This window comes from Saimiri boliviensis, chromosome 1 (assembly GCF_048565385.1).
Source record: "Saimiri boliviensis isolate mSaiBol1 chromosome 1, mSaiBol1.pri, whole genome shotgun sequence".
In the NCBI taxonomy this organism is placed as follows: domain Eukaryota; kingdom Metazoa; phylum Chordata; class Mammalia; order Primates; family Cebidae; genus Saimiri; species Saimiri boliviensis.
In genome coordinates this window covers 97,003,108-97,018,054 of record NC_133449.1, presented here as the reverse complement: position 1 = coordinate 97,018,054, position 14,947 = coordinate 97,003,108, and the positions used below count along the sequence as shown (strand labels likewise).

General features: G+C 36.8%; 1 protein-coding gene across 2 annotated transcripts in view; it reads left to right on the top strand.

Moving 5' to 3' along the window:
- TMEM182 (transmembrane protein 182) overlaps positions 1 to 13,880 on the top strand; it is a 79,802-nt gene extending 65,922 nt beyond the window's left edge. For both annotated transcript variants that reach the window (XM_074400524.1, XM_003922788.4), the window contains exon 5: positions 11,825 to 13,880. In XM_074400524.1, coding sequence (XP_074256625.1) covers positions 11,825 to 12,045 — 221 coding nt within the window. In that variant the 3' untranslated portion in view covers positions 12,046 to 13,880. The remainder of the gene's footprint in view (positions 1 to 11,824) is intronic.
- Positions 13,881 to 14,947: the final 1,067 nt, after the last annotated feature.

Sequence of the window (14,947 nt, the reverse complement as noted above, 5' to 3'; positions counted from 1 at the left end):
GACATCTGAGTCTGTGAAATGAGTAAGGATGTGGCCTGGACACTCAGGACACTGGCATTGGGAGACAGGCCATAAAATTCAGTATCTTACCAGCATATCAAAATAGAAACATTTTTCTGCCATAATTGAAGTAGCCTTTTCCTAAATGGCAAACTGGGTGTGTATGGAATTTTGCTGCAGGAAGTAGAAACAGAGTCTATCTGGGTGGAGGAGACTACGGTGCTCTGAACCTCGGCTCAATCCCTTGTTAGACTCTCAGGCTGCTGAGACTACCTAGACAGCTTAAGAGTCTAAGGATTCAAGCAGCTCCTATTTCAGGTTGAGAATGGGCTCACAGAAGCAAAGGATACCTTTGCAGTGTACCTGAGTCCCACACCGCAGAGGCCAAGTTGTGGTTCGATTCCTGCATGTGCCTGCTTCCTCTGCCCCATTCTGGGAGCGCAGGTGGGCTCTTCGCCCCAGACAGCTGCGTCGTGAGTTTTGCCGCTCACCAAGAATATGAGCAGGGCTGGTTGGGATGAGTCATGTGAACCCTCTGCCATGTGTGGCAAAAAGGCCAAAGCACAGCCGTCTGCAGCTCACCTGTCCCTCCTATTCTGGAGGCAGTACTTTGTATAAGTGTAGGGATGGAAACAATCTAGTGTAGGAAAGGTCAGCATAAAGGGAATAGAAAATTCCCATCTCTAGCAGGTTAGACTGACTTAGAAGGAAGTGGGATTTGTGATTTGTTTTCCTTTATTCTTTACAAAAGGTCGAGAGATATGGCGATAGCCCATTAGTAAACCACATTTATTTGTACCTGAAATAAGAGATATGATGGATATATCACACAATAGATATTTTCTCCTTAATCCTAGAAAAAACAGCTCACAGAAACCAAGGAACATAGTTTAGGTGTTCATTTACCTTTGGCTGAAACTGAACACGTGGCTTGCAGAGGCTCCTCATGTTTTCCTTCAGGTAAAGGAGGATGTGGCAGCCATCAGAGCAGAAGAGTGTGTGGGGCAAGGCAAGAGCAAGATGGCTTAGGAAGACCTGCTGATGGCCTGGAGGCAGGCTGTCTACACCTGCAGGCACACACAGTCCTTCCATTTACACCAATAGACACAGGCAGCCCTTCTGTCTACACCCACAGGCACACGCAGCCCTGCCGTCTACACCCGCAGGCACACGCAGCCCTGCCGTCTACACTTGCTATCTCCACATCCATCCAGTGAGAGATCTGGGCTATAAACAGCTGCACACTGTGGACAAGCTCAGGGGACTCCCTGGGAGGGGCTGGCAAAGGAGTGGCTACAGTGGCTTTTCTAAAGCTTCTCTGACTTTTCCTGGTATATGACAAGTAGGTTTTCCGGAGAAAATAAAAAACATAGCTTCCCAAGTTCAGAACTTAACATACTCAGAGCTCTGGTGTGTGGGAGGTAGGTGGTGGGAAAAAAGAGTAGTTAATGCAAACTACTTGTTACTGATATGCCAGTCAGATGCACCTCTTATAGTAGAATTGGTGTCTTCAGTTTTGATGATCAAAAGACCCAGGTACACTAGATCTGCCTTCTAAGCAGGAGCGTAGACTAGCCACCCTCATATTTCTAAAAGTACCTGCTTTGTAGACTCGCTTTGTGCCTGCCATTGTCACAGTTGGGATTTGTCTAAAAAAATTTGTCATCTACATATTGATCCTATTATAATGTGGGAATACCTTCCTTCAAATTTTCATGTGGATTTTCCAATGTCCTCGGTCTGACATTTTACTTAAATGTCAAATGCTAGCATTAGTCAGACTTGCTTAATATTATATAGAAAACAGATATGAAGGCTTTTATTTACAAACGTATTTTAAATGTAATTACTTTTCTTTCCCTGATTCTTCCTTGAAGTTTGTTTTCCCCACGTTGCTCTTCAGTAGAAATGTCTGTGACTGGCTACTAGAATCCATTTTAAATGGGGCGCTAATAAGGGAGAAAATGAGGCAATCAAATCCCAAATCCTGCTCCTTGAGTCTGGAACATCTTAGATGAAGGCCACGACTGGGAATGAGAATGTGAAGAGAGGAGACACAGAGCCATTTCTCTGGAGAGAGCCATTGCTCCCCTGCAAGTGTCCACCCGACCTGGCTTGTTGGGTGTGTCCATGTCCTTATTGGAGATATTCTGGGTCACAGTCTAACTCCTGCCCGGATAAATTCCCGGCTCTGGAGTACTTTTGGGGGAGGTTTTCTGAACAACCTTAGACTGTAGTTGAATAAATGCTTCCCCATACTCCTATCATTCCACTTTAAAAAAATGTGCTGTTCTTCTAAGAGTTAAAGTAACAGGACTGGCAAATGAACGCTTTTACTTATGTGACATATTATACTGAGGCATAGTTCATCTTTATCCTGAAAGAGGGTTTTCAGATGTGCAAAGGGATGAGATTATTTCTAGGCTATCGATAGTGTCTCTGAACCAAGTGTGGTGGTGGGCCTGCAGTCCCAGCTACTTGGGGGGGCTGATGCAGGGGGATTGCTTGAGTCCAGGAGTTCGAGGCTGCAGTGAGCTGTGAGCAAAACACTGTACTCCAGTCTGACAGAGGAAGACCCTGTCTCTAAAAATAAAACAAAAACAAAAACAAAACCCACACTGTCTCTGGTCTCAAATTAGGTTTTGTCACAGTGGAAAGGCAGACTGAGTTTCCATAAGCTTTATTCTTCTTTTTCAAAATATGTGTCTCATTACTATCTACTATTTATTCAGTACTAAGGGATTTAATGTCTTTGCAAATATTTCCTTTCATTGTAAACCATCCTATCTCCCAAATAGTCACTTTGCTCAGAACTAACTAGTAGTGAGTGGCCAAAGAATATTGTTTTGTTTTTTTTCCCACTAAATTTTATGTAATTTTTCAGAGCCTTTTGTTTTCTTTACATTTTCATGTATGGAAAGAGAAGCCTAATGTGTTTGACTTAGGCTAAGAATCTGCTCTGGAAAGAATTTTTACTTCCTAGAAGCAAAGGGCCGGTGGGCAGAGGCAGGCTGTCAGCTTGACTGGACACTTGAAGAAACTGTCCACGGTGCCAACGAGCTCGAGCCTGGATTCACCTTCCTTTCTTGGCAAATGTTTTGTCATGGGACTGTGGAGTGACTGGTGCCACCTGGTGGACAATTCCAGAAAGACACCGGGAGATGCATGGGAGGTCATCACTCCCTTATTCCTCTGAAATCTCAGGACTGGAAGACATTGCCGCACGTTTACTGTTTTGCCTCTTGGCCTGTCCTGAAGTAGCTCAGTCACATGAGAATCTCCGATGCTTTAGAAGATTTCAGAGAGTAACATTTGCTAACCATTAGCAGGAGCTCATGCCAAAGTTTAATAATAATAATGATAATAACAAAACTAGCCAGTGCTTATTAGGTGTTTGTCATGTTCCAGGCACTGTCTGTGTTCAGTGCTTTTCCTCCGTTAAGTCCTCATGACTACTTTCTGAGGGAGGCACTTGAATCCTCCCTGTTTCACCAAGGAAGAAACAGAGCAGTATAAAAGTTGCTCAAGGTTACTCAATGAAGTGGACATCTTTATTACTCAATAAAGTGAAAAGTGTGAACCTTTGAGGCAGGATTTGAACCAGGGTAGCCAGAATCCAGCAGTGTGCCCTCAACCACATCCTACTTCCTGAAACTCAATTCTTGTGAATAAATACTGCCTTGGCATTAGATGAAATTCTACTTTTCGGATTAAACCCCTAATTACTTGGAGAAATAGATAAACCCCTATGATCATTCTCTGTCAATAATTATTTCTCAGTAGAGTACAGAGCACTGGGTACGTAGGATGTTTAATGATAAAAATTATTATGCCAATCTAAGATAAAGTCATAAATGTTTGAGAAACCCAATCAGCATTATATATATTGTTGACTAAATCAAATGATGAGTCCAGAAAATGAAAGGGAAGAGGGAATTAATGTATTTGGAAAGTAGAATGATGAAGTGTGTGCAGAGTGTTTGGAAATCAGAAAGGTATAATCATGATATTGTAATGACAGAAGGAATTAAGGCTGTCTCAGAAAATTGGAGAAAAAAATGGAAAACAATTCTGAGAAAATGAAGAATGGAGATAATGTGGACAATTATACATTAGTTGTTCTATAATCTGAAGCATAATTTTATTAGTTTTATTTTTATTAAAAGCATAATTTTATTGAGGAAACAATAGCATACTAATGTACAGAAGAGCAAACTAATTTTTACAAAAACAATTTTAAATCATCTTATGTAACTTCAGCTTTTCTCAGAAAACCTGTGTAAACATTTTAATGAATGCAATAATATTTATGAGATTACTTTGAAATTACATTAAAGTATTATGACAAAAATTACTCTTTAGAAATGCAGAAGTGGGAAATTTCCCCTTTCCCAGTATGTAATATGGAGAAAGTTAAAAGTACATTGTGGACTCTGGGATGTATCTGTGATAGGCAGTTACCTAGCACAAATCTTCATATTTCATCCTTTAGCAAGACATAGAGGGCTTCATGGAAGTTGAAAAAACTCTCAAATATTGTAATTTCTAAGGTTCCTCATTGTTAAACTTAATATATATGAAAACAAGTTTGCAAATATTGTAGCATTCTTAGTGTTTATATTTATTAATGCTCTATGTTTTTACAATTCATACATAAATGAATGACTATATACCATAATTTATAGATATCATGGAAAGGCTAATTGGGAATCTTTTATGAATGCAGGGCTGAAGTCAAATTGTCTCAATCGACCCTGTTGACTTTCATAGCATGAGGGAGCATTGAGAGTCCATCCTAAGAGGTTAATCAGCTGCCTGCTTTCACACAGCTAGCTTCTTAAGAGTCTAACTCTTACTCCTTGGTTGTAATTTTTGACTTCCTAAATTAAAGCCTATAGATGCTCCTTAAATATTGCAGGGGCAAGTCTCTCCAAAAGAATCCCAGAAGTGATGCTGCAAAGATGGATTATGTTCTGTTGCGTAGATTGGGGACCAGTTCATAGGTGTTGCTTTTACAATTAAGCTTCATGACATTTATGTATATGTCATTTTTGTAAATTTCAAATAATACACAATTAAAGTATTTTTTAAAAAGAATGGAAAAACGGAAAACAACCAGTCACAAAATGAACCCTGTGCTCTAGGCTCTTAGAAAGCTGAATGGCTCAGTGAACGCTGTGGAATTACCATTAAAAATTTTGCTGAGGAATTGATGTTTGAGGAAGACAGGGCAGTGTTCTATTAAGGGTAGTGTTCTATTAAGAACCATGTTCTCAGTTGGATTTAGCAGGGCTTCTTGGGGGTGGAGGAAAAGGGAGGAAGCTTCAGCAGGTACACTTCAGGTGCCTGTCGTAGAATAAGACCCAGTGCCATTTTATCAGTTTGGTGTAAGATTGTGCTGCATACAAAAATTTCATTACCATATTTTTCCTAAACCATTTGTCTAAGGAAATGTTATCCATCATTTCAAAGTTTCATGTATGAGTTAGAACATCACAAAACAATATATTCACATTAGCTTAATTCACAATAGCCAGAACAACCCAAATGTTTATCAGTGGATAAACAGATCAACAAATTGTGGTACACTCATACAATGGAATACTGCTCAGCAATAAAAAGGAGTGAACTGTGAACATATCTTAAGAACATGAATGCATTCTCAGGCATTATATTGAGTAAATACATTCCCAAACAAAAGAACTGCATACTGTTATGATTTCACTTATAATGACGTTCTAAGGACAAAATTAAGCTATGGTGATAGATGCTCTGGGCAGGAGAGTGAAGAGGCATAAAGAACCTTTCTGAGCGATGAGTACATTCTATTTTGTATTGGTTGTGTTTACACTGATGTTCACATTGGTCAAAAACTATCAAAGCATACACTTGAAATCTGTACATTTTACTTTATGTAAAGTATATGTCAATTAAAAGAATGAGAAAGAGAAACAGTGAAACTGGAATATTTTTACCAATTAGAAAAACCTTGAGACATGGCAGTTTAATTTAATATCTTCAACTACTAGGTATAAGCTGATTTAAGAAATGTTTATATAAAGATGATGTATGTATTTTTGCAAAAGTCCTTTGTGGGGATATTGTCAGTCATGCTATTCACTTTCCCTATGCGGATCTGCAGGAGGCATTCCCTATATCTCCCTTGATGAATCGCTATGTTTCATCAAAGATGATAGTAAATCATAGTAAATACCTAGCTTATCGACTTTCTTTTTTGTTCTTCCTTCTGGATATGTCTGATCTAAATTCACTGTTTCATGAATGCTGCTATCCTTAGCACACTTACCCCGCCCCAGAGTTTTTCCTTGATTCTATAGTTAGCAAAAACATGCCCCGCTGCCTTCCAAACAGCTCCACCTAGAGAAGTAACCTAGTCCCCCACTGCTTCCTGGGAACATTTTCCCTGTTGCAGAATGTTTGGGAATGTCTTCAGCCTAACCTGTGAGACTTATGCTCTCAGGGTTCAACCTGAGTTATTCCACAGGCTCAACATTTGAGCTTGGTAGACAGATGAGTGCTGCAAACCTCATGTCCATCCTCTGTTGAAAATAGCTACAGTGAGGTAGCTGATGCTATCATCCCTAACATTTTATGCTGTTTACTTTCTAATTCTATGTAGATATCCTTGCTAAATATCGCCCTACCTTTTAGAGGTGTGCAGCCTTTACGTAGACAAATGACGATTTTGTTTACTAATTCTAGTTTACTTTTCACCTTAACTTCGTAGTGCATGTTTTGACTATGCTGTTCTATGGCCTTTCTTATGCCCAGGGAACACTGAAATGAGTTGCCACAGCATTTTTATGGAAGCATGACTAAAAGAGGCCTTGAATCATCTTGAATTTATGATTCTTTCCCAAAGCAACCTATAAATGCTCATGATTCAAGTTGTGAAAACCCATTTAAAGGCAGTTGAGTTACACCTAAGCAGTTAAAGATCAAGTTTATCATTTTCAAGTAACTCCAAAACACTCTCTTTTAAAAAAAATTACATGTAACTGCATATGTATTTCTAGGAAAGAATAAAGCAGTTTGATAATTTGCCTATCTTTTAAAGGAAAAAATGTTTTCATTTACATGAGTTCAAAGTCTCTTCCAATAAAATACTTATTAATTTTGAGGGAGAAAATAGTAACTTCATACTACAGAAACCCAATAAATATTGCCTTATTCAAGTAATCAAAGTAAGCTTCATCAGTGACATGACAAATTGATGTCACACATCACCTGATGGGGTGCAGTGAGAATAGCATGAGAGAAAAATAAAGCAGTTTGATAGTTTACCTTTATTTTTATGAAAAAAAAAATTTTCATTTCTGGGGCTAAATTTTTTTCTTTCTATGGATGTGTTTTTAAATCTGGTTCGTATGGTATAGTGGAAAGATCTTTAGAGTATGCCTCCATTTCTCATTCCTGTGTTTGTGAAACAGTGAGGATATACAATTTTATGTCTCAGTTTTTGACTTGGTCTTGGGAAATGTGTTTTGTTTCCACACTGTGATTTTTTTCCATATTGTTATCATTAGCAATTGCATTCTCAGTGGCCATTTGTCACTAAATTTTATGTGCCCTTTGTTTCAGAAAGAGAAAATATGCTTTCCAAATTGCATTTATGACATTCAAAGGGCAAAGTTTTTTTGTAAGGGAATCCATGAAAAATTATACGTTTCAATCATTGTTTCACCTAATGCCAATAATAAGAGATTCAACGTGTTCTTGGTGTGACTCAATTATCTTTCTGCAGTTTCATTATAATAGCAAATCTCCATGACATGTTTTGATTCTGCCTCCAGTGAAATATTTTTTTACATTTTCTGAACTTCAAAATATAGGTCTTATAAAATTTAATTGGAAATAAATTTGTGCTTTCCAAATGTATGACCAAATTTAAGTGTAATCTTATTTTAAAACAATTTACTAAATTCCTAATATTGCAGAATTTTCTATTCTTGCTAAAGTCACTATGGCAAGTAGGTTTGTAACTCCTTGTTATTCAAGCCAGTTATTATGTTTTTAAAAGTCCTAAGATCTCAAAATAAAGATGTGGTAAGTCATTTTACCTAGAGATTCCATTCACGTTTTTCTAACTATTCCATTAATGCCTTTTATAGCAAAATAACCAAATTCTGAATCACACTCTGTATTTAGTTGTTGTTTGAATCTCCATTAAACCAGAGTAAGTCCATTTTTATCCTTCATAACCTTGACACTTCGGGAAAGTACAGGCCTGTGATTTAGTAGAAAGATCTTGAATTTGAGTTTGATTTTTCTTTTTCATGATTGAATTCAGGCTCTGTATTTTCGGCTCTAAGATTATAGCATTGATGCTGTGTTATTCTCACTGTATCCCATTAGGTGATGTGTGACATCAATTTGTCATGTCACTGCTGATGTTAACTTTGATTACTTGAATAAGGCAATATTTGCTGGGTTTCTGTAGTATAAAGTTACTGTTTTCTCCTTCAAAATTAATAAGTATTTTATTGGAGGAGACTTCGGACTTACATAAATATACTCTGCTTCATTCAATTTCACCCACTAGTTTTGGCATTCATTTTTGTTTCCTCTCTGAATTAATTCTTTTTAAATGATTGTCAAATGGTGATTTCTAATTCTGTCATCCTTCGACACTTCTAAGTTAGTTATCTATTGTAAAGGAAAGCTTCTTTTCTCCCTGTTTATTTCTTTGCTCATTTATTTATATCACTGTGGTTTCCTATTTTATTCAGTGAGAAATAATGTACCACTATCATTATACATTTGGTGACCAGATTGTCTCAGTTTGAGCTGTGGGAAGCCCCATCAAGCTAGCTTTCAAAACACCCCTGGCATTCTTTGAGTACATCTTTACTTTCTGGCGTAACAAAGTTTTCCAGGTTTATCTTATATTTTATGCCCCAGCCTGGATTCAGCAATTTATTTGAGAAGCCCTGTTTCATGGTGTTTAGGAGTCAAAATCTGGACCCTTGGTATGCTCCATGTGACTGGGTTATTGATGCTCTCAAGGAACAGAGCCACGAAATATATCTAGGTGTATACACACGTGTATTTTAAAACACGCACACACACTGTGCATGTTTTATATATTACTTCTATATTTATTTCTGTATTATCTCTCTAAGAAAAAAACATAAGGTCACACTGATATATCCAATTCTAATCAAATTCTAATAGCTGTAGAGCTTATTCTAGCTTTCCTCCTTTGCAAATTTGTAACTCTATCTCCTGACACTGAGATACATGGCTCCCATTAGCCTTAACCCATTCATTTATTTGATCAGTTTACCTGAATACAGTATCCTTCTTGTTTTCTTTCTTGACCACATGTCTCATGGAGGCCACCATATTAAATTCTTGCTTTCATATTCACTAAACCATTGGCCTTTGGTGTAAATTCCTTCTCATTGTCTGTCTGTGTGTGTCTCTCTCTGTGTGTTTACACACACACACACACACACACACACACACACACACACACACACTGGCTTGCCTCATGGGTGAGATATAATCATAAACTGATCTGATACAAATTAAATGGACAGTATCTTCAATTAGCGAACAAGTTAAAGATTATAGTGATAAAAATGACTATTCTTTATTCTTTCAGGATGGAATCCCTCTTCAAATAATGGCAATATTTAAATATAAATTAATTATTTCTTATTAAAAATCATCTACCTGATTACCTGCAATACGTTTTCCTAATACTCAAAAATCAGTGATGAATTTTTCAGTTTTTGAAAACATATATTTAAGGCAACTGCTTTTTCACAGAGGCAATTTCCTTTTTCCATTAAAGTATCTGAAAGCACAAGAGATTCACATGATGCAATGAAGATAAAAACCGTATCAACAAATAATACAAAGTTTTGCAAGGTTTTTGCATAAGGCAAATGATATTATGCAAATGCCTAAGCCAAACCTTTACATCAACAGAGAACATTGTCTATATATTTGCTGGAAAATGTATTGAAATGCACAGAGTTGCTAGCCAGCACATGGAATTGCCATATTGTTGTCAAAATCTGAGGTACGGCGTTGTAAGGAGTTTGCTTGCAGGCTATGGCTTTACTATTTCTCTGTGATTAGTTGTTTCTCAGTGGCTACATTGCTCTACTGTGTGAGCCAATATTTGCATTTACATTACAGACCACAGTGTGAAGGATGCTTCTTATTAGTGAAGCATTTATTTGATTCTTCATTGCTCTGTAGCTTGTATCACGATTCCAAGGAAGTTTAAGCTGTAATACTAACACACCACAATGTATTTATGAGCCCTTTTTCTTTTGTGTTTGCTTTTCAAGATTCTTTATGAAATTGATAGCCCAGGAGGGAGAGGGAGTCTTAAATGCTATAGGATCACAATTAACGTGAGAGATGTAATTGATGACTGGGCTCTTAAAAGTTACTCTCTGCCAACATGCCTCAGTCTCTGCTCTTAGTCTCAGACTTGCATTTACCTTTCAGACATTCCAGCAATTAGACTATGGAGATTTTATACCTAACAGTTCAGCTCATTAATTCAATGAGTGTAGTAGATCCTTGGCATGTTTGGATTGAAATTTTGGACAAATAGCAAGTGTTCTCAAGTAGATTTTGCTTTAGGACAAATTTTAATCCATCAGGCTCTGTGTGTGGTTTGTATGTGGAGCCTGTTGCTTTCTGGTGAGTCTGCTCAGCAGACCCTAGAGCCTGCTGCTCAGTGGACCCTAGAGCCTGCTGCTCAGTGCAGTGGCATTGTTCCCTTTTGATAATTACGGTAACAGTTACATGGACAGGACATGCTTAGTGGTATTCTCAAGTTTCAGGATTCACAGAGCTTTTGTGTCACTTATTAAGGTCAAGGATCCAACACTGTAATACCTTATCTAATTGCACCAGTGTTTGAAACTGGGTACAGTTACATTATAATTGTTGCTAAATTGGAATGTTGCCTTCTAGTTAGTGGTGAGGCATTTGTTCTTTCTTTGCCTTCCCTCCCTCCATCCCTCCCTCCCTCCTTTCCTTCCTTCCTTCCCTTCTTCTCTTTCTTCTTTTGTTTAATATGGCTGTTGATCTCTAATCCATGATTTTATATTCTACAGAATCTTTTATCATCAATCCTTCTTCCTCATTTATTCAAGACAGTGTTTTCTTTTTGCTGTAATAAATCTTTAGTGTAAATATCTATTTAGAATCTGAAGAATCACGTATATTCTTTTGCGTTTGTTCAGTGTTTTCATCTCTGTTCTTGTCTGGTGCTTACTTTGGTTTCTATTTTTATAACCATATTTAATTGCAGCATTAGTTAGCTGTGTTATAATAGTGTAAAGAGTCAGAAAGACCTGGGTTGAAAATCAGCTCTGAAAGCCACTGGCTGCGCCTGTGTGTATCTAAAACCAGGTGATAAGAGTACCTATTTTAACAGCTTATTCTAGGTATTGAAAGACATAATAAAGCATAGTGCTCATCCTAAACCAAGTGTACAATAAATAAAAAGTTAGAATACAAATTCTATGAGTGCTGAGATTTTCACTAATGTTCACAAGCACTTATTACAGTTCCTGGCACACAGGAAGCACTCAATAAATACCTGTCAGTAGTTGCTGTTCTTAGGCTACTCTAGCCGTCCCCTCAATGCTTTGAAGATGAAAGATAAAAGAAATATCTATAAAGTACATAATAAAAGGTCTAACATAGAGTATTTCATTTTGCTAGAAATATATTTGCAGGAGCTTGTCATCCAGTCAATGATTGCTTTAGACAGTGTTCTTGAGAAAACATCTTCAGAAAGGCTAACAGTCTTTTGTTTCATCCTTCCCAGGCATCCTGTTTTCGCTGGTGGTGATTCTGTATGTCATCTGGGTCCAGGCAGTGGCTGACATGGAAAGCTACCGAAACATGAAAATGAAAGACTGCCTGGATTTCACCCCTTCCGTTCTGTATGGCTGGTCGTTTTTCCTGGCCCCAGCTGGGATATTTTTTTCTTTGCTAGCTGGATTACTATTTCTAGTTATTGGACGGCATATTCAGATACATCACTAAATCAACTGTTGTCACAAGTATTTTCTTGAGAGATTTTAAGACAGAGAATACTTTCTTTTCCACTTTGTTTCAGTGATCCCCCCATAAAATTAGTCGATATCACTTTTTAGTTGCTATTCAAATTCTTCATTTTACTAATGACTTTCTTCAATAAGAAGGTCCTAGAATCTCTCCAGACACCAACAAGTCTTCATCTTGTCTGAGTGCTGTCTAGGACCTGGTTCTTTAGGGAACAGGTAAACAGATCTCCCCTTCCTTGAACATGTTAGAGTTCATGCAGGTCGCAAAGGCCTGATAATAGCTTAATACCATGACGTAGGGCAAATCTAGATAGATTAGCCTTAAAGCCTCCTTGGCATTCACTTCTGCTAATTTTAAAAAAGTCCTTGGAGAATAATTAAGAATGAGCAAGGTTGTCAGATCATTTTTTTTTTCATTCCTTCTCCACACACATAATATCAGCATACACATTGACTGGCTCTTGTGAGCAAATGAATTTAAAAATAGACAACAGTTGTTCTGATTAGTGGGAGCCATGTACTCACCAATTAAAATAGGCCACAACAACAATAAGACTGAGAGCATATGCTTATCTTGTTTCTCACCAACAGTGGTTTGCTTACCTAGTTTTATTCACTTAATTGTGCATGCTTACATAAACTTTAAACTATATTTAAAAGTAGCAAATCTGCACATCAAATTATGTATAATGTAGATTGAATTTTATGAACATAAAGTGAGTTAATTGTATAATGTAATATTGTTTAAAATAGGTAAAAACCAAGCACTTCAGCTTGGCCCATAATTCTATTTGATATTTTAAAATGCCCATTTAAAAATTATATTGCTAACATGTTCAGCATGTGAAAATTTATTGGTAAAATGTGATTTTAATATTCTTTAGCTGCAGACTCTCAGCATATTTCCATATGAGGATTATAATAGCCTTGTTTCATTAAAGACTGTAAAATATTAACTTTCTTCAAGATGTTATGGGTTCCAGTTCTTCTGATCATTTGATTTCTTTAATTATTGTCCCTCAATTTCTTCATCTTGACAATAGGTGTATTAACATTTACAGATTGACTATTTCCTTTAACCTCCAAGAAGAAAGTTTTTGTGGGGAAAGATAATTCTGTATTATTCAGTAGCATAGACATTTTGCATACCAAAGATGTTCCTTTGGCACTAATGTTGATTGAAATCAAATCCATCTGAGATGCCTACCTCTTATTTGCATTCTGGAAGCCTCCATCCCAGGGGAGCTCAGCAGGGTGTGCAAGCTTTGTTGGAGGTGCAGTGTTTCATTCTTCAGCTGTTGTGAGGACAGAGAGGCATGACCCACAGGCAAAGGAGTCACCACCTAGAAGATGCTCTGGGATGGAGGAACTGCTGCTTGTCGTCAGCTCTTCCTATGTCGCAGTAAAGATGATCCCAGTCTTCCCTGTACGTCTTGTGCTTTTCCACTGAGACTTGTTCCAATGGGAAGGAGCTTTGCAAAAACTGTAAAGTTCTGAATCATGAGGGCATTTTCATTACATTACTTGCCAATAATAATAATAATAGTAATAATAAAGCTCCAGGGATCTAACTGGTTTCTCAAGCCATTTCAATGATATTATGTTTTTGTGGTACTTTCCTTTGTCTTTCACTGTTTCATTTTTTATATTGCTTCATTTATTTCTTTTGGCTTGGTTATTAGAAAAATAATTATGAGGTCTGTTATGCATATTGACTGTGATATTGAGTTATGGCATGCCATTAAGTTTTCCAGACGATGCTGGATGTATCTGATTAGTCCATGTCATCTGTAAATACAATTCTTTTTTGTAGAACTTTGGAATGGAGCCTTTTTCTGGTGTACTGTATTCCATTTAAGTTTCACATACAAGCTGCTTTCAGCAAAGGCTTGAATATTTATAAATTTCAGATGGTTATTCTCACTTTATAGTGCACTTATGTGGCTACCATATATTTTTCATATGACAACTGGCTGAATAGCTGATATGTATGACATTTTTACACTGATTCACACTTTGGAAGTATTTTATAGTTGTAATGCAGCAATCAAATAAATTTCAAGCACATTTCTTGATCAATTTACCGGCAGTCCTCCAAAGGAATGAAGGTGAGTTGTGATTGCTATGTCAACAAGTGAAATATACTTAAAAACAGCAGCGATATACAGTACATTATTGTAGCAACCTTATGTCTGATTTGGGATATTATGTTGCCAAATTTCCATATTATGTTTATTTCTCTATTGGTTGTATTTATTAATTTTTAGAAGCCTTTAAACTGTGTTAGAATCTTTTTGAAAAGTGTTGATTTTGCATCATAAAATTTCAATTTAACAAATAAGATATCTTTTCAGTTATACTTTTAGAAAGAGTGAATAAAAAGGGCAGTGAGTTAGCTTTCGGTCTTGGTTAAAGCTATCATTTCTCCATATTGTATTTGTTCAGCTGGTTTAATTGACTTAGGTGTATGATTGCACATATGTTGGAACTGGCTGGAGAGACTATACAGAGAAGTTTAATAATCATGTGCAATTTGGGGGTTGATGGTAGGGCTTTCTATAAAAGGTACTATCAAGTGTGTTGTTAGTGGTTATTTGGTCATTTTTATTACTAATCTATAAAATATGTTTATTAAATTTGAAGATTAAGTGGAATTATAAAGAAATATCTTGGAGGAAGTGTTAGTGTTGGTAATTATTCATCTATATTAATTTATCTATCATCAATATATATGGGTGCATGTGTGTGTATATTTTTGTGCATGTAAGTATTCATGTATATTATAAGTTTGGGTAGAAAGAGATAAATTGGATGGTATAAATCAATATATTTGAGCTAAGCAAATTTTAAAAATCAGTTTTCTTTGGCAAATGGCAATCTAT